The 20938-nt window shown below is 35.1% G+C and overlaps 1 protein-coding gene across 2 annotated transcripts in view; it reads right to left on the bottom strand.

The window, feature by feature from the left end:
* The window catches only part of TMEM156 (transmembrane protein 156), a 53628-nt gene that overhangs the window by 26901 nt on the left and 5789 nt on the right, over positions 1 to 20938 (bottom strand). For both annotated transcript variants that reach the window (XM_036853341.1, XM_036853340.1), the window contains exons 2-3: positions 2720 to 2989; positions 1493 to 1753 (exon numbers count right to left, since the gene is read on the bottom strand). In XM_036853341.1, the coding sequence (XP_036709236.1) occupies positions 1493 to 1753; positions 2720 to 2989 (531 nt within the window). The remainder of the gene's footprint in view (positions 1 to 1492; positions 1754 to 2719; positions 2990 to 20938) is intronic.

The following is a 20938-nucleotide window of genomic DNA, read 5'->3' as shown; positions in this document are numbered from 1 at the left end:
TTCACTTTGCTGTACAGCAGAAACTAACACAACATTATAAAGCAACTATACTCCAATAAAAATTAATTTAAAAAAGACTACATATTTGTACACCTCTGTTATCTTTCTGATTTATGGACCCATAAAAGCTGTCAATTACTACTTCACTTTGACTGGAATTTATGATTTTTTCCATTAACACAAAAATTAATTCTCAAAATAATGAATATGGTAATGCTTATTTTTCCTTCATGTTTTAGAAGATACAAAAAGCAATTAGATAGATACATAAATGGACACTGAAACAAGTATAAGTTTTGAATATATATAATCTAAACCTCTTTATCTTTCAGATTTCATCATAGTCTCCTTCTCTATGTGGTCTTTTCAGAACCTCCAACCTCATTCCTGAGCCAGAGGGAATTAACCCCCCTGTTCAGCTTCTCAGATCCTCTCCCATACCCCCTACACATACGCACACCTTGAAATACCCCTCTAACTGCAGAGACTGTAGGGCCTTGAGCAAAAAGGAGAAATTTATTTGAAGTCTTATATTTCACTTTAAAAATGCATGCATATTATATATTTGTGTTTGCTTTAAAATCAATATAACATTTTAAAATAATTACCTCTAATAGAATTAAAGCTTTAGAAAAGCATTCTAAGGCAATCTGAAAGGCTTCCCTATGTCTGGAACCTCAGAAAACACAAGTTACTCTGCCATAGCACCTGTCCCACTGATTGCACTGACTCCATTGTTTTACATCCATCTATCTCTGTGTCTCCAGTGCCTGGCACACTGATTGGCATACAGCAGGCACTCATTAAATGGTTATATCATAAAATGCTCTTCAAGAGTAGAGTTTATGGGTCAAGTGAGGGTACCCTGCTTAGTAGTGAGATCAGTTGTGTTAATTCAGAATAGGGTGACTAGAGTGTTAATCAACCTTAAGCAGAATTAAGATATATGTAAGTTTTATATTTCAGACTCCTACCTTTCCCTCAGAGTCATCCAGTGACTCAAAATGCTTAATCTGTACCCCACCTATCTTCACAGCAATACATCAAAAATCCCTTTAATTCAGGTCCGTTTCTCAGCTCTAAGAGAGGACATGTTAAATCAATTCAAAATTTAATAGCACATCACAATGTATATGTATATTTAAATTTAAAAAGAAATATCATCCTTTAATACACAAGTGTGATAGTGTTACCTCAAGCACAGCTAATAGGCATTCCCAGAAGTTATTCTGGGGCAGAGGGTCTTTCTAATACCCCTCAGATCACAACCCATAGACGTCTCCTCCACCTCTGAGTACAGCTGGGCTCCACAAAAAGCACATTTTGAAAGAAAAATAAACAGATAAAGGGCTAACATTCTTTCCAGCTTTGTTATTTCATCAATAAAATTCTTCAACTATTCGACTTTCAATGCAGTTAGTGTGATAGTCCTTACTTAACTTTGTGTCTATATTCCATTCTCCTTTTCCCTCTAATTTCCTTAAAAACTTACTTTTTACATCCATTTCTAGGTGCAAAGAAATATTTATACAATTATTCGGGTGTTCCATAATTCTACAAGTATGGTTTATATCTGTTTCCTTGGTTGGATCTTCCTCTTTGATTGCTGACCTTCTAGTGTGGGTTTTTAGATTACAGGTAATGTTATATTCCTCCAAGTGGTCAACCATAGGAGTTACAGTGAAGTTAAAATGTTGACAAGGTGAATGAAAATCATTTGCCTTCACTTTCGTTGATCCTCTCATGATAAGAACTAGAAAGAGATTAAGAAAATGTTATTCACAAAAAACAGTAGTACATAGTAAGAAAACACATAGAACTCAAATCTAAATCCCCTCCATCCTATACAACAAAAAAGAGTAGAAACAAGAAGATACCAGCACTAAAAATAACAATTACAGTGTTTACATTTTTTAAAAGAGTGAAAATTAGGTGAGTTTGAAATAAAATTGGAGCATCTCAAAGAAAAAGAAAACATTTCCCTGATGACTTGTGGGACAGATTTTATTGTCCAAAATGGTCACAACAATATTTCCCATCCCACATTATACTAGTTTGCTAGGGTTGTCATAACAAAGTACCACAAAATGGGTGGCTTAAACAACAGAAACTTATTGTCTCACAGTTCTGGAGGCTACACTTTCAAAATTAAGGTGTTGACAAGGTTCCTTCCTTCTGAGGGCTGTGAGGAACAACCTGTCCCATGCTTCCCTTCTAGCTTCTGGTGGTTTGCTGGCAGTCTTTAGTGTTCCTTGTCTTATAGAAGCATCACCCTGATCTCTGCTTTCATCTTCACATGGCATTCTCCCTATGTGTGCATGTCTATATCCAAATTTTTTTTATTTATAAGGATGCATCAAGGATTCAATGACTCCTTGGGGAATCAAAGTATGATTTTATATGAGAACCTGCAAGTTTACTTAGACTTTTTTCAGTACTTTTGAAGAGAGCTTGCTAAATAATCCTTTAACCATTAAATGTGCATGGATTATAGTGGCATTTTGATGTATTTTAAACATAGATTTTTTTATAAATCAAAGTAAACCAAGAACAAGTTATTATACTATCTCAAAGCCTGTAAGTCACTCATTGAGCACCACAGAGCTGAGTGTTCCAGGGCCACTAGACTTAAAATTGGGATGTATTATTAATACTTTTTTAACAGAATAAGGTTATTTATCCTTGATAATTTTAATTCTCACTTTTCTTTTGCATTTACCTTTTGATGTTTGCTCCTGAGAAATAAAATCCATGTTTCCTTTGGACTCACAAGCCAAACATGAGGAGCACGTTTTAAATTCACTTGTGATGTCTTGGCAAATCCTGGTGAAGTTTTGAAAACTGGAGTGATTTACAAAGATTCCCATAATAGTCTGAGTTTCTCTTATTGGTTGCAGAAAAGTCACGAAAGAAAAATTTAAAGAAGAGAATGAATAGGTGAAATTAGGTTGTAAACATACTTCCAGGCATGATAGCTCCAACGTGTTTCCTATAAAGGAAAAAACAAAACAAAACAAAACAAAAAACAACTTTCTTTACTGTAAAATTTTGAGGTTTTGGCATTCAAATGAATACACAATAAGCTCCCAGTTTTTCTTAGGCAGATTCAGTATGTTTCTGTTTATCACTGACAAGACTTTGTTTTCACATGAATTAACAATATCTAGTCCATTTAAATATTTCTTTTTAAAAATTTGTCAACATTCCCTATTAACTTTCAGAGAAGAAAAGTCCTGCTGAGAAGTTCTTTGAAACCCTAGCATTGTAACCATTCTCTTTTCTAGGAAAGTTTTAATGGACAAACCTTAGTTTCCTCTGAATCCATCTGTTCCCAAATAGGGGCTCAAGTGAATTGCATGGAGTTGAATAGGGAATGGAAAACTTGAACAGTATCTCTGTATTAGTTTCTGAGGGCTGCTGTAACAAACTACTACAATCTTGGTGGCTTAAAACAAGAGAAATTTATTCTTTTACAGTCCTGAAGGCCAGAAGTTCAATGCCAGTATTACTGGTCTGAAACCGAGGCGTCCCCAAGACCACACTCCCTCTGAAGACCTTGCACCTCTTCCAAATTTTGGGAACTGTTGGCATTCTTTGGCTTGTGACCACATCACTCCAATCTCTGCTTCCATGGTCACATTACCTTCTCCACTGTATCTCCATCTTCTACTCTTCTGTCTGTGTCAAATCTCCCTCTGCCTCTCTCTTATAAGGACACTTGTGATTAGATTTAGGTCCCACCAGGATAAGGCTCAGGATAATCTCCCCATCTCAAGATCCTTAACTTAATCACGTGTGTAGAGACCGTTTTTCCCTATAAGGTAACATTTATAGGTTCCCAGGGATTAACGCCTGATATATTTGGGTGACCATTATTCAACCTACTTGAAATTTAATCGGATGGCATCATAATTTTTATTTTGGTCTGAAGACAAATATCAGATTTGGAAATAATGGCATAATAGAAGGAAGACTGAGTTCAAAGCAAAAGACAAAGACTCTAGTGCTAAAGCTGTTATTAGCCAAGATACCTGAATAACTTACTTTGTCTCCACAAGTCTCATTTTCTCATTAGCAAAATAGAGATAATAACAAGATCCTGCTAACCTTGTGGGGTTATAGTAGCATCAAGTGATATATATGAAAATATTTTTGAAAATTGTTCAAATGTATATTATTAAAATGCAAACCCATATTCCAAAGTAAAAATTTAAAATTCATCCTTTATTTAAGATAGGATTATGTAAGATTTAATCCACATGAGTAATTAAAGCTCACCATATGAAAATTGGGAATCCCTATGTAGCAGTAATGATAAACTAAGGAATAGATAACCTCTCTTTCAGATATTCTCAGTTTGACAGTCATTTCCTAGCATGAGAAAATAGCTGACAAGCTCAGTTCCACATTTATGTGGCTTTCGTTACCATTTCTCATAATCATATGGGGCAAAATATATTTTTTAAATTTTCTAAATAATGTGGAGCACAATGAAAGAATTACTTCATTTTTAAGAATGATTACTCCTAGTCATACATCTTGATTCAAACATAAAGGAAAATCAAACTATTGATTGATATTAAAGCACATTTTTTACTTGTTGAATTTGTACTTTGATAGTAATTTCATAATTGTTTCGTTACTGATGATTATATTTTTTTTATTTAACAAATTAAAGGTTCATTTACCAGCCCTCTACATTTGAAATTGCTTCTGTAATAATTCACATGTAATTTCCAGCTATAAACACATTTCATACTTGAGTTGCTATAAAAGTTTTGGGAGGTAGAGATTGTATTTTAGTCAAATACACAATTTTGTAATGTCTCAATATATTTGTAAACAAAGTTGTAATCAAATTAAAACTAATTTTTTAAAAAATTGTCTTCAATAATAATGTCCCAAAAAGAAGGTAGGAATGTACCATTTGATAGAAATCTATAATCTGTAGATTTTTTTGTATTACTAAACACATGAAAAACTTATTTCTTGCCATCTTTCCATTTTTCTCACTGGCATTTTTCATCTTATGAAATTTTCAACTTCTTGAATTTATATTCTTATGTTATGACCTAGAAGGGAGATAGAGAAATTTTTACTGTCAATATTGCAGTCTTCTTATCCAATAAGTGACAAACTTGGCTTTCTAGAATTGTTGAGATATATCCTTTATATTTGGCTATGAGGTCATTTTATGATGGTTTTTAAATCTTAGTTTTAAATAATTCAATTAGGAAAGAAAGAAATACAGGACATGCCCTTCCCCAGTATAATTTTAAGAAATAAATGAAGTCTACTCAATCATTTTTGTTATCAGCTGGGCTGTATTCTCATCTTCATAAACAAGGATATATGAATTTAACTACTGCCATTAATATTGCTGAGAGTCAGACATCTAAATTCTCACTCCCAGAGATAGAAATGATTCCAGAATTACTCCAGTACTAAGACTGCAATCTTTCAAGATAAGGATATAGAATACTAAGTAGAATTAGGAAAATAAGTTACAGTATAGGACAAATGCCCAAGTCAATGATTTTTTCTTTTTAAAGAAAACCAAAGAGTAAGGTTAAGCTGTCTTTATTTTCTTTTTTAACTTTTATTGTAAACATATATCATATACAAGCATATATTAAATGTATTGTTCCAATTAAAGAATAATAAAAATAAACGAACACCCATGTATCTATCACACAGATTAAGAAATAGAATACTAGCAACATCTCTGAAGCACCCTATCCCTCCCTGCCCCTACATACTCCTTCTTTCCCAGAGGTTAAGCACCACATTGAATTTTGTTGCATTAGCCTACTGTATACATATATATGGACTATATTGTAGGTATTCATCTATGACTTGATTTTTTTACTGAATATGTTTTAGTTGTGTTGCTACACATGGCTGTAGTTAATTAGTTGTGGTACATTTTGAATGAATATACTACAATTTATATATCCATTCTTCTGACAGTGAGCATTTGGGTTGTTTCTATTTTTGCTGCTCTGGATAATATTGCTATGAACCATAACTCTCATACATTGTTGGTAGGAATGTAAAATAGTACAACCACTTTCGAAAACATTTTTATTTTCTTTAAGTTAAACATATACTTAGCACGTGACCCAACAATTCTACTCCTAGGAGTTTACAAAAGAGAAATAAAAACATATGTCCACACAAATACCTGTACATGAATTTTCATGGCACCTTTAAAATTTATAATAGCCAAGAACTGGAAACAATCCAAAAGTCCAACAACTAGTGAATATATAAACAATTCCTGACACATCCATAGAATGAAATACTACTCAGCAACAAAAAGGAAGAAAATGCTGATACAAACAACAACACGGATGAATCTCAAATGCATTATGCCAAAGGAAAGAAGCCAAACACAGGTGACTATATACTAATGTGATTCCATTCATATGAAGTTGTAGAAAATTGAAAACTATATTGATAGTGGGAGAAGGGTTCTTCTGCAAAGGAGAAAGAGGGACATTTTGGAGGTATTGGAAAGTTGTATATCTTGATTGTGTTGATAGTTACATTGCTGTAAACATTTGTCAAACCTCAAACTTTACACTTAAAAATGGCAGCATTTTATTATATGTAAATTATATCTCAATAAAACTTATTTTACAATAGCGCTACTATGAATATTCATGAACATGTCTCCTGATACACAAATACAGTAGTTTCTCTAGCATACATATTGAATGAAATTGCTGGGTATTCAGTATGCACATCTTTGATTTTACTAGAAAATGCCAAATCATTGTACAAAGCAGTTGGACCAATTTAATCTCCCACCTGCAGTGTATAAAAGTTTCCCATTGATGCATATCTTGGCCAGCACTTTACAAGTTTTGACAATTCAGTGACTGTTAAATAGAATCTCATCATGGTTTAAAAGTGTATTTTCCTGGTTTTCCCTACTTTTTCTATTTTTCCATTTTTCCGGTAGGTTGTTTGTCTTTTTCTTATTAATGTTTAGGAGTTTTTAACTTTCCTTTTTAAAATTTTAAGAAGTTCTTTACATTTTTTATCAAGATATCTTCTCACAGTTTGTACCTTGTCCATTCATTTTCTTTATGACCTTTTAGTTAAAGGAAGCTCTTAACTTAAATGTATTGAATTTATCAATCATTTTCTTTACAATTTGTGCTTTGTGTCTTGTTTAAGAAATTCTTCTCCTGGACTTCCCTGGTGGCACAGTGGTTAGGAATCGCCTGCTAATGCAGGGGAGATGGGTTCGAGCCCTGGTCCGTGAAGATCCCACATGCCGCAGAGGAGCTAAGCCCATGCACCACAACTATTGAGCCTGTGCTCTAGAGCCCGTGAGCCACAACTACTGAGCCTGTGTGCCACAACTACTGAAGCCCGCGCACCTAGAGCACATGCTCCACCACAAGGGAAGCCACTGCAATAAGAAGCCCACGCACTGCAACGAAGAGTAGCCCCCACTCGCGGCAACTAGAGAAAAACCCGCGCGAAGCAACGAAGACCCAACGCAGCCAAAAATAAAATAAATAAATTTATAAAAAAAGAATCTTTCTCCTTTAAAAAGATCTTCACCCACATGGTCTTCTAAAAGTTTGGAAGTTTTGCCTTTTATGTTTAAGTTCTTAATCTATCTGGTATCGTGTACAGTATGAAGTAGGAAACCAGATTAGTTTCTCCCACATGTGACAATCAATTGTACTACCAATTGTTAAGTAGTCTATCTTTTCCCCACTATCTGTAATGACATCTCTATAATCTATCAAAGTATCCACGTATGTATGACTGTGTTTCCGGGTTCTCAATTTTGTTCCATCAGTCCATTTTTCTATCTTGGCAAAGATATGTTACTGACTTAATTACTTTTGCTCTGTAAAGCTCTTATATCTGATAGGAAAAATCTCCTCACCTTGTTCATTTTCTTTAGGAACATCTTAGCGATTCTTGGCCCTTTGCTCTTTCCAATACATTTTAGAATCAGCTTACTAAGTTCAGTGAAGAACCCAGTTGTGATTCTGACTTGAATCTCAAAATCAGTTGGAGAAAAAAGATATGCTACTGAGTTTCTCTTATCACTCATTTATTCCTTTCTTTCTCTCTATATAGGTATTCTTTGATATCTTTTAATAAAGTTTCCAAATTTTCACCGTTATGGTCCCATATATCTTTTGTTAGATTTCCTCCTGGCTACCTTATTTTTTGTTGCTATTGCCAATAGTATCTTCCAAGAAATATGTTTTCTGTTTATTAGTGGTACATGGAAATACAGTTGACTCTTGAATATCAATTTTTTTACCACTTTGTAAACTTCCTTATTAATTTTAATTTTTCCTATAAATCTTTTGAGTTTTCTATGCAGATATGCATGTTGACTGCAGATAATGACACCTTTATCTCTTGCTTTTCAATCCTTATACCATTTATTTCTTTTGCTTGTCTTAATGCACTGACTAGGACCTCCAGTACCATGATAGAGGTGTTGAGAGAGGACATCCTTGCTTGCTCCTGCACGCTTATGATGTTCAACGCTGAGAATGATGTATAATCATTTTTAGACATCCCGTTTCACTTTAAGGAAGTTCTCTTCTATTCCTAGTTTGCTAAGAGTTTTTAATTATAAGGGCTGTTGAATATAATTGAATGCTCTTTCAACAACTATTGACATGATTATATAGTCTTTCTTTAATCAGTTAATACAGTGAATTACATTATTAGATTTTCTAATGCTAACTCAATCTTGCGTTCCAGGAATAAATCTAATTTAATCATTTTTATACATTGCTGCAATCAGATTCTTAATGTTTTGTTTAAATGTTTTTTACCTGTATTTATAAATGAGATTGGCCTGTAAAGTTTTCCTTTTTGTCTTTGTTGGGTTTGGATACTAAGATATACTAGCCTTAAAAATAAATTGGAAAATGTTCCCCTTTTTCTATTTTCTAAGAAGGTTTATTATAAAATTGCACTTATGCATTGCATGGGGAGATCAGCTCGGTGCTTTGTGACCACCTAGAGGGGTGGGATAGGGACGGTGGGAGGGAGATGCAAGAGGGAGGGGATATGGGGATATATGTATACATATAGCTGATTCACTTTGTTATACAGCAGAAACTAACACAACAATGTAAAGCAATCATACTCCAATAAAGATGTTAAAATAAATAAATAAATAAATAAATAAATAAATAAATAATAACAAAATAGCATTTATCTGTTCAATCCATTTCTTGAAAGTTTGACAGAACTTGCATATAAAAGCATCTGAACCTAGTGCTTTTTCAGGGAAATTAAACCACTGGTTCAATTTTCTTTATTGCTGTACGATTCTTGGGTTTTCCATTTCTTCCCACGTAAGTTTTGGTAAGTTATATTTTTCTAAAAATGTGTCTTTATATTTTAAATTTATTGACTTAAAGTTATTCATAATAATCTCATTATATTTTAAATTTCTATGTCCCTTTTTCATTCCTAACATTTGTTACTTGTGCCTTCTCTGTTTTGATTATTCAGTTTTAGTAGGCAGAATAATGGCCTCCCTAAGATGTCCGTATCCTAATTCCCAGAACCTGTGAATATGTTATATTACATGGCAAAGAGGAATTAAGGCAAAAGATGGAATTCAAGTTGCTAATGAACTGTTCTTAAAATACAGAAATTATCCTGGATTATCTGGGTGGGCATAATGTAATCATACATGTGTCAGATGGGAGAAAAACTCAACAGGCCATCCCTGGCTTTGAAGATCAAAGGAAGCCACAAGCCAAGGAAAGCAGGCAGCTTCCAGAAGCTGGAAAAGACAAGAAAATAAATGTATTCTTTCCTAGAGCCTCTGAAATGAATGTAACCCTACTAACACCTTGATTTTAGCTCAGTGAGAACTCTGCTGGACTTCTTACAGGCTGTAAGATAATATATTTGTGCTGTTTGAAGCTACTGTTTGTGGCCATTTGTACAGTGGCCATAAGAAACTAATACATCAGTCATTCCAGAAGTGTGTCCATTTAATTAGTCTTTCCAAAGAACCAACTTTTGACTTTATTGATCCTTTCTATTGTATCTTTTAATTTCATTGACTTTTACTTTTGTCTTTATTATTTCCTGCCTTCTACTTTCCTTGGGTTTATCTCCCTGTCTTTCTTCTGACATCTTACATATAAGTATTTAAAGCTATAAATTTTCTTCTAAATACCTGCCATTTTTATAATATCCCACAAGTTTTAATTGATGTTATTTTATTATCATTAATTTTTACCATTTTCTAATTTCCATTATGATTTCTTCTCATCCATGGGTTATTCAGAAGTGAACTTTTTACATTTCCAAATACATTGTTTGTTTTTAGTTTTCTTTTTGTTACTAGATTCTAGCTTAATTGCATTTAGTCAGATATATATTAAAGATTGTTTGAAATTTATTGAGGCTTACTTACTTTCATAACCTAGTATGTGGTGAATTTGTACTAATGTTTCATAAGTGCCCAAAAATAATATGTATTTCCAGATGTTGAGTTCAGTATTCTAAATATGTCATTAGATAAAACAAGTTATATAAATTATTTGAATCATCTGTATTCTTATTATCTGTCTGATTATATTTTATACTGGAGAATCATGTTTAAAATCTCCCACTCTAATAATGAATTTATAAATGTCTCTTTTAAGCTATCTCATTAGGGGCATACAAATTTAGAACTGATAGATATTTTTGTGAAGTGAACTCTTTTCCATACATATTGACCTTCTTTATTGGTAATAATGACTTTGATCTTAAAATCTTATATTAAGACAGTGATACGTGCTTTCTTCAGTTACTATTTGCTCCTTATATTTTTCTCATCCTTTTATTTTTATCTTTCTCATATTCTAATGCTTTAGGTGCATCTCATTTAAATGTCATATTGCTGAAATTTTTAAAATTTAACCTGATAATTTTTTGTCTCTTTACCTGGATAGATTTGCCTACTTACACTTACTGAGATCATTGATATATTTGGATTTAACTCCATCATATTATTTAGTGCTTTCTATTTTTACCACTTTCCCTATTACCTTTCTTGCTATCTATTGATTTAATGATTTTTTAAATTCCATTGTTTTTCCCTTTAGTTATTTGCAGGTTAGACACTATATTTCTATTATTTTAGTAATTTTTAACATGCATCCTTAACAAATCTAAAGCCAATCAATAATGTTACCCTCTTTCAAACAATATAAGGATCTTAGAATACTTTAACTCTGATCACATCCTTCCTGACTTAAATGCTATTTTTGTACAACATTTTAGTTCTACCTTGTTTTTTCATTGACACACAAATTAGTAGTTAATTTTGTTTTATACAGTAATATTTTCAAGATTTATTTGTATTTATTCATATGTTTATAATTGTTGTTGAGGGTTCTTTTCCTGCCACTTCTTCTTGCATCTCTGTCTTTTCTCCTAGGATTATATTCTTTCTCCTGAAAGTAATTCTCTAGCAGTTCCTTCACTGAGGATCTGCTGATTATACACTCCCTGTTTTTGTTCATCTGAAGATATATATCTCACCAATTCTAGATTGACAATAATTTTGCCCCAGCACTTAGCAGACATTATTCCAGTTCCTTCCGATTTTCATTGTTGCTTTCAAGAAGTGAGTTCTCAGCCTAATTATTGTTCCTTTGAAGACAATCTGCCTTTATCTCTGGTTATTTTTAAGATCTCTTTAGGTTTCATGTTCTACAGAATTTCTTTTTATTTATTCTATCTAGAATTTATTGGGTTTCCTGAATCTGAGGATTTGAGTCCTTCATTGCTTCTGTAAAATTATCAGCCACATCTCTACAAACATTTTCCCCATTCTGTCTCTTCTCTTCTTTCATAGTTTTAATTAGAAATATCTCCCTTTGTTCTCCCATGGAGAGCTATTTCTAATTCAACTCTGTTTCACATTTTCTATTTCTTTGGTTCTCTGAAATGTGTTCTAAGTAATTTCCTTAGATCTATATTCCACTTCATTAATTCATTATTCAGTTGCATCTAATCTATTTATTGCATTCCTTGTGTTTCTACTTCAAGTTATTATATTTTCATAATTAGAATTTCTAGTAGGGTTCTTTTTCAAATCTGCCTGGTTATATTTAATAATCTTGTTTCTTTTTTTTTTTTCTTTTTTAAATACTATAGAAGTGGAATCATATAGTATTGGCTTTTTTTTTTTTTTTTGGCTGCGTTGGGTCTTCATTTCTGTGTGAGGGCTTTCTCTAGTTGTGGCAAGCGGGGCCACTCTTCATCGCGGTGCGCGGGCCTCTCATTATCGCGGCCTCTCTTGTTGCGGAGCACAGGCTCCAGACGCGCAGGCTCAGTAGTTGTGGCTCACGGGCCTAGTTGCTCCGCGGCATGTGGGATCTTCCCAGACCAGGGCTCGAACCCGTGTCCCCTGCATTAGCAGGCAGATTCTCAATCACTGCACCACCAGGGAAGCCCCAATAATCTTGTTTCTTAATCATACATTTTGATACCATTTTTAATGTATTGAAACAAATTAAATACTTATTTTATATTTTATATCTCATAATTCTGATATCTGAATTCTTTAAAGATCTGATTATATTTGTTGTTTCTGTTGACTCTTGTCAACTGGAGTCTTAATATGTTTTATGATTTTTGATAGTAGCTCATGTTCCTTAGAATTTTATTCAGGAATATCTGAGATCTGGTTTGAAGGTATTTTCCTCCAGAGAGGATTGTGTTTGCCTCTACTTGATGTCTAATGGCACCATTAATCCAAAATCAGTTTAAATTAAATTTTTGGATTGGGCTTTTCACACTTCATAGACAATGACCCTCAGTATCCAAATTATGACCATCTTGTGTTCACAGACTCTCAAAGGAATTTTTTCCTTGCAAAATTTACTTACAAACCAACAGGTTATTTTCCTTGATTACTCTTTCATGGAGCATATCATCTTTTGTGTCCCAGACTTACATGTCCTGCCCATGTATGGCCCAATGAAACTGAGACTCTAGCCACCAGGAATTGGTAGATACTCCTGAGGTGACCAATTTCTTCACTCTTGCTTATCCACCTAGATTTGTAATTTCTAGTCATTTTCCATCGTTAAGGAGTTTTTAAATTTTCTTATCGGTTCAACTATGTATTTTTAATGTTTTTAATATGTTTTATCTTGTATTTTTAGATATTTTGTGCCAGAAGTGTTTTTCAAAGTATGACTGCAAGAACAGAAGTCTCATCTATCTGTTGACCTTCAAAAGTAAGTGAGAATTTATAATAAAATCTTCATTGTTTGGCCCACAATAGGAGCTCCAGAAACTACTTTATGTCATATTTTCCCAATACCTAGGTTATTCCTCTGTTAATCAGTTGTCAGGGAACTCTAAGGAAGCATGGATTATTTTAGACAATATATATATTCTAAGTGTTATTGCTCCAATATATTACATATAAACCAGAGAAGATAAATCTTACCATGAGATATAGTGAGTACAACTCCTTTGGAGAAGCATTTGGTGATTTCTTATAAAATTAAATATACTCAGCTATTTCACTACTAGATGGTTATCCAGTGAAATGAAGACATATATTTATACAAAGATTTGTAGAAGAATGTTCATAACCGCATTTTTATAATAGCCCAAAACTGGAAACAACCCAGTGGTTGAAAGGACAATTGTAGTGTATTTGGACAATGGGCTACTTGACAGTAAACAGAAGGGAACTACTGATACACTCAATAACATGGATGAATCTCAGAAACATTATACTAAGCTAAAGAAGCCAGACCAAAAGTAGATACTTTGTGATTATTCCATTTATACAAAGTATAAGGGACTTCGCTGCTGATCCAGTGGTTAAGACTCCACGCTCCTAGTGCAGGGGGCCTGGGTTCAATCCTCTGGTCAGGGCACTAGATCCCGCATGCCGCAACTAAGACCTGGTGCAACCAAATAAATAAATAAATAAATATTTTTAAAAAAAACAAAACAAGTATAAGAAGGGACAAAACTAAACTATGGTGAGCTAGGCCAGAAAGTTGCCTTGGGGTTGGAAGGAGATTTGATCGGAAAGAGCAGAAGGAATCTTCCTGAGAGTGATGACAATCTGTACCTTGTATGGGGTGATAGATAGGTGCATACAACTGTGAAAATTCATGAAACTGAACACTTAAGACCTTTCCATTTTATTGTATGTAAATTATGTCTTTAAAAAAATAGTCAAACCGAACAAAACGTAGCCAATTGTTTCTAAAGATCTTTCATCATTACTGGATATTCTGTAGCTAAATTCAGCAATTTAAAAATATTAGCTGCCAGAGGTATAGACAAGATGGCAGAGCAGGAAGATCTTGAGCTCACATCCTCCCATGGGCACACGAAAATTACAAATATTTATAGGTCAACTATCAATGAGAACAACCTGAAGACTAGCAGAAAAGATTTTTCACAACTAAAGATATAGAGAAGAAAGCACAATTAGATGGGAATGAGGAGCAGAGACGTGGTACAGTCAAGACCATGCCTCCAGTTAGGTGGCCCACAAATAGGAGCATAATCACAACTGCAAATGTTCTCACCAAGGAGCAAGGGGTTTGAGCCCCACTTTGGGCTCCTTAGCCCAGGGGTTCTGCACCAAAAACATGAGCCCCCCAGAACACTTGGTTTTGAAGGCCAGAGGGGTTTACATATGGGAGAGTCAGAGGGCTGTAGGAAACAGAGACACCACTGAAAATCTCACACCCCCCAAGCCTCAGCACAGAAGGAGTAATTTGAAAGAAGCTTGGGTCAGGCTGATCCTGGAGAGCCTCCCAGCGACATGGGAAGCACCTGGGATTCTTGCTTGTGGACATAGATGCTGGTGGCAGCCATTCTTGGGAGCTCATTCTACCACAAGACCACAGGTGCTGGAAAATGCCATTTTGGAGTCCTCCCTCCAGCCTATTAGCATCAGGGGCTTATCCACCCACTAGCAGGCCAGCCACTAGCACCAGGCCCCCGCAGGCCCCACAGCCAGCTACACCAGGACCTGGCTCCACCAGCTGGCCAGCAGCCACCACACAAGCAGAGCCTGGCAGCCAACCAGCCAGGGGCCAGCCCCGCCTACCAGAGTGCAAACAGTAGTTGGCCCCAAAACAACGGAAGGGCCCACACAGCCAAGTAGGAAGTACCCCTAGAGCATATAGCTCCAGTGACTATGAAGGAGTGTTCTGTTGGGCCCCATGAGACTTCTCCTACATAAGGCCACTTCTCCAAGATTGGGAAATGTAAATGGCCTAACAAATACATATAAATAAACACAGAGAACTGGGCAAAATCCAGAGACAGAGGAATATGTTCCAAACAAAGGAAAAAGACAAAATCCCAAAAGAACTAAGTGAAGTTGAGATAAGCAATCTACCCAATAAAGAATTCAGGGCAATGATCATAAAGATGCTCAATGGGGCTTCCCTGGTGGCGCAGTGGTTGAGAATCTGCCTGCCAATGCAGGGGACACGGGTTCGAGCTCTGGTCTGGGAAGATCCCACATGCCGTGGAGCAACTAGGCCCGTGAGCCACAATTACTGAGCCTGTGCGTCTGGAGCCTGTGCTCCGCAACAAGAGAGGCCGCGACAGTGAGAGGCCCGCACACCGCGACGAAGAGTGGCCCCCGCTTGCCACAACTAGAGAAAGCCCTCGCACAGAAACGAAGACCCAACACAGCCATAAAAATAAATTAAAAAAAAAAAAAAAGATGCTCAATGAACTCAGAAGAATAAATGAACACAGTGAGAGGTTTAACAAAGAGAAAATATAAAGAAGAACCCAAAAGCTAAAGAATACAATAACTGAAATAAAAAACACACTAGAAGGAATCAACAATAGATTAGATGATACGGAGAAACAGATTAGCAAACTAGGAGACAAAGTAGTGGAAATCATCCAAGTCGAACAGAAAAAGGAATTTTTTTCAACTTCAAACATACTAATATTTGCATTATAGGGATCCCAGGAGAAGAGAAAGAGAGAAATGTGCAGATAATTTATTTGAAGACATAATAGTTAAAAAATTTCCTAACCTGGGAAAGGAAATAGACATCCAGGTTCAAGAAGTACAGAAAGTCCCAAATAAGATGAACCCAAAGTGGTCCACACCAAGACATATTATAATTAAAATGGCAAAAATTAAAGATAAAGAGAATCTTAAAATCAGCAAGGGAAAAGCAACTAGCTACGTATAAGGAAACGCCCATAAAACTCTCAGCTGACTTTTCAGCAGAAACTTTGCAGGCCAGAAGGGATATATTCAAAATGATGAAAGGAAAAAAACCTACAACCAAGAACACTCTATCCTGCAAGGCTATCATTCAGATTTGTAGGAAAGATAAAGAGTTTTACAGATAAGCAGAAGCTAAGAGTTCAGAACCACTAAACTGGCTTTACAAGAAATATTAAAGGGACTTCTCTAAGTGGAAAAGAAAGACCACAACTAGAAATATGAAGTTACAAAAGGAAAAATCTCATTGATGAAAGCAAACAGTAGATCAACCACTTATATTATGATGGTTAAAAAACAAAAGTAGTAAAATCATCTATATCTACAGTAAGTAGTTAAGGATACACAAAACAAAAAAATGTAAAATATGATGTCAAAGGCATTAAACATTTGGGAGATAGTAAAAATGCAGGGTTAGTATAATACATGCAAACATAACAGATCATCAACTTAAAACAATTACATGTATTATAGGTTGTCATATATATCTCTTGGTAACTACAAACCAAAAATCTATAATAGATACTCACACAAAAAACGAAAAAGGAACTCAAACATAACACTAAAGATAATCATCAAATCACAAGAGAAGAGAGCAAAAGAAGAGGAAAGGAACAAAAAAGGACTCTAAAACAACCCCAAAACAATTAACAAAATGTCAGTAAGTACATACCTATCAATAATTACTTTAAATTTAAGTGGACTAAATACTCCAATCAAAAGATATAGCATGGCTGAATGCATACAAAAACAAAAATCATATACATGCTGCCTACAAGAAACTCACTTCAGATCTACAGACACACGCAGACTGAAAGTGAGGGGATGGAAAAGAATGCTCCATGCAAATGAAAAAAAAAAACTGAGGTAGCAATAATTATATAAGACAAAATAGACTTCAAAACAAAGACTATAACAAGAGCCAGAGAAGAACATTATGTAATGATAATGGGATCAATCCAAGAAGGTAAAACAACTCTAAACATATATGCACCCAACATAAGAGCACCTAAGTACATAAAGCACATATTAACAAATGTAAAGAGAGAAATTGACAGTAACACAACAACAGTGAGGGACTTTTAACGCCGCACTTACATCAATGGACAGATCATCCAGGCATAATATCAATAAGGAAACACTGGCCAACAGATTAGAGCAGATAGACTTAATAGATATACATAAAACATTCCATAGAAAAGCAGCAGAATACACATTCTCTTCAAGTGAACATAAAATGTTCTCCAAGATAGATCTCATGCTAGGCCACAACACAAGTCTCAGTAAATTTAAGAAGATTGAAATCTTATCAAGCATCTTTTCTGACTACAACAGTATGAGACTAGAAATCAACTACAAGAAAAAAACTGCAAAAAACACAAACACATGGAGGCCAAACAATATGCCACTAAGTGCCCAATGGGTCACTGAAGAAATTAAAGAGGAAATCAAAAAATACCTGGACAAATGAAAATGGAAACACAACAATCCAAAATCTATGGGGTGCAGCAAAAGCAGTTCTAAAAGGAAAGTTTATAGCAATATAAGCTTACCTCAGGAAACAAAAAAAATAAGTAAACAATCTAACCTTACACCTAAAGGAACCAGAAAAGGAAGACAAAGTTAGCAGAAGGAAAAAATCATAAAGATCAGAGCAGAAATAAATGAAATTGAGACTGAAAAAAAAAAAAAAACAGAAAAGATCAATGAAACTAAGAGCTGGTTCTTGGAAAAGATAAACAAAATTGATGACCCTTTCACCAGACTATCAAGAGAAAAGGAGAGCTTCCCTGGTGGCGCAGTGGTTAAGAATCCATCTGCCAATGCAGGAGACATGGGTTCAAGCCCTGGTCCGGGAAGATCCCACATGCTGCGGAGCAGCTAAGCCCGTGCGCCACAACTACTGAGACTGCGTGCCTAGAGCCCATGCTCTGCAACAAGAGAAGCCACCACAATAAGAAGCCCTCACATCGCAACGAAAAGCAACCCCTGCTTGCCGCAACTAGAGAAAGCCTGCACACAGTAACGAAGACCCAACGCAGCCAAAAATAAATAAATAAATAAATAAATAAATAAATAAATAAATAAAATTTTAAAAAGAGAGAGAGAGAAAAAGAGAGAGAGCCCAAATAAATAAAATCAGAAATGAAATAGAAGTTACAACCAACATCACAGTAATACAAAGGGATCATAAGAGATTAGTACAAACAATTATATACCAATAAAAAGGACAACCTAGAGAAATGGATAAATTCCTAGAAACGTTTAATCTCCCAGGACCAAATCAGGAAGAAATAGAAAGTATGAACAGACTGATTAGCAATAATGAAATTGAATCAGTAATTTTAAAACTCCCAAGAAACGATAGTCCAGGACCAGAGAGCTTTGCAGGTAAAGTCCACCCAACATTTAAAAAGAGTTAATACCTATCCTACTTAAACTATTTCAAAAAATTTAAAGGGAAGGAGTGCCTCCAAACTCATTCTACAAGGATGGCATCACTCTGATACCAAAACCAGATAAAGACACCACCAAACACAAAAAGAAAATTACAGGCCAATATCACTGAAAATATTAGCAAACCAAATTCAACAATACATTAAAAGGATCATACACCATGATCAAGTGGGATTTATCCCAGAGATGCAAGGATGGCATTTTTCACAGAGCTAGAACAAATACTTCGAAAATTTGTATGGAACCACAAAGACCCCGGATAGTTTAAAAAAAAAAAATCTTAAACAAGAAAAGCTTGAGGTATCACACTCCCTGATTTCAGATTATACTATAAAGCTACAGTAACCAAAGAGTATTACTGGCACAAAAACAGATACATAGATCAATGGAACAGAATAGAGAGCCCAGGGCTTCCCTGGTGGCGCAGTGGTTGAGAATCTGCCTGCCAATGCAGAGGATACGGGTTCGAGCCCTGGTCTGGGAAGATCCCACATGCCGTGGAGCAACTGGGCCCGTGAGCCACAATTACTGAGCCTGCGCGTCTGGAGCCTGTGCTCCGCAACAAGAGAGGCCACGATAATGAGAGGCCCGCGCACTGCGATGAAGAATGGCCCCCACTTGCCGCAACTAGAGAAAGCCCTCGCACAGAAACGAAGACCCAACACAGCCATAAAAATAAATAAATAAATAAACCCAAAGTTAAAAAAAAAAAAAGAATAGAGAGCCCAGAAATAAACCCACACTTAAATGGTCAATTAATCTATGACAAAGGAGGCAAGAATATGCAATGAGGAAAAGACAGCCTCTTCAATAAATAGTGTTGGAAAAACTGGACCGATACATGCAAAACAATTGAACCAGAGTACTTTCTCACACCATATACAAAAATGAACTGAAAATGGATTAAAGACAAATGTAAGACCTAAAACCATAAATCTTCCAGAAGAAAACATAGGCAGTAAGTTCTTTGATATTGGTCTTATTAATATTTTTGGATCTATCTCCTCAGGCAAGGGAAGCCAAAGCAAAAATAAACAAACAGGACTATGTCAAACTAAAAGGCTTTTGCACAGTGAAGGAAAATATCAGCAAAATGAAAAGGCGGCCTACTGAATGAGAGAAGATACTTGCAAACAGTGTATCTGATAAGGGGTTAATATCACAAAGAGCTCATACAATTCAACATCAAAAAATCAACAACTAAATTAAAAGTGGGCCAAGGACCCAAATAACATTTTCCAAAGAAGACATACAGATGGCCAACAAACACATGAAAAGATGCTCAACATGACTAATCATCAGGTAAATGCAAATCAAAATCACAATAAGATACCACCACACACCTGTCAGAATGGCTGTTATAAAAATACAACAAATAAGTGTTGACAAGAATGTGAAGAAAAGGATACCCTTGTGCACTACTGGTGGGAATGTAAACTGGTGCAGCTGCTATGGAAAATAGTATGGAGGTTACTCAAAAAGTAAAAATAGAACTACCATATGATCCAGCAATTCCATTTCTGGGTATTTTTCCAAAGAAAACAAAAACACTAATTTGAAAAGATATATGCATCCCTATATTCATTGCAGCATTATTTACAATAGCCAATATATGGAAGCAACCTAAGTATCCATTGACAGATGAATAGATGAACAATATGTGGTATACACAGTTGACTCTTGAACAACACAGGTTTGGAACTGCATGGGTCCAAACTTCTACATGGATTTTTTTCAATAGTAAATACTACAGTACTACAAGATCCACAGTTGGTTGAATCTGCAGATGCAGAACGGTGGGTGTGGAGGAACTACGTGTTTGGAGGGCCAATTATAAGTTACGCATGGATTTTTTACTTTAAGGAGGGTCAGCACCCCTAACAACTGTGTTGTTTAAGGGTCAATTGTATATACAATGGAATATTGCTCAGCCATAGAAAATAACGAAATCTTGACAGTTGTGACAACATGGATGGACCTAGAGGGTATTATATAAGTAAAATCAGTCAGACAGAGAAAGACAAATACTGTATTATTTCACTTATATGTGGAATCTAAAAACAAAACAAACATATCAAAACAGAAACAGACTCATACAGAACAAACTGGTAGTTGTTAGAGGGGAGAGGGGTGAGGGGAAGAGTGAAATAGATGAGGGAGATTAAGAGGTACAAACTTCCAGTTATAAAATAAATAACTCTCAGGGATGTAATGCCCAGCATAGGGAATATA

Source organism: Balaenoptera musculus, chromosome 5, assembly GCF_009873245.2.
Source record: "Balaenoptera musculus isolate JJ_BM4_2016_0621 chromosome 5, mBalMus1.pri.v3, whole genome shotgun sequence".
Lineage (NCBI taxonomy): Eukaryota > Metazoa > Chordata > Mammalia > Artiodactyla > Balaenopteridae > Balaenoptera > Balaenoptera musculus.
Note: the sequence above shows the minus strand (reverse complement) of the source record. Positions and strands in the feature narration are given on the sequence as shown.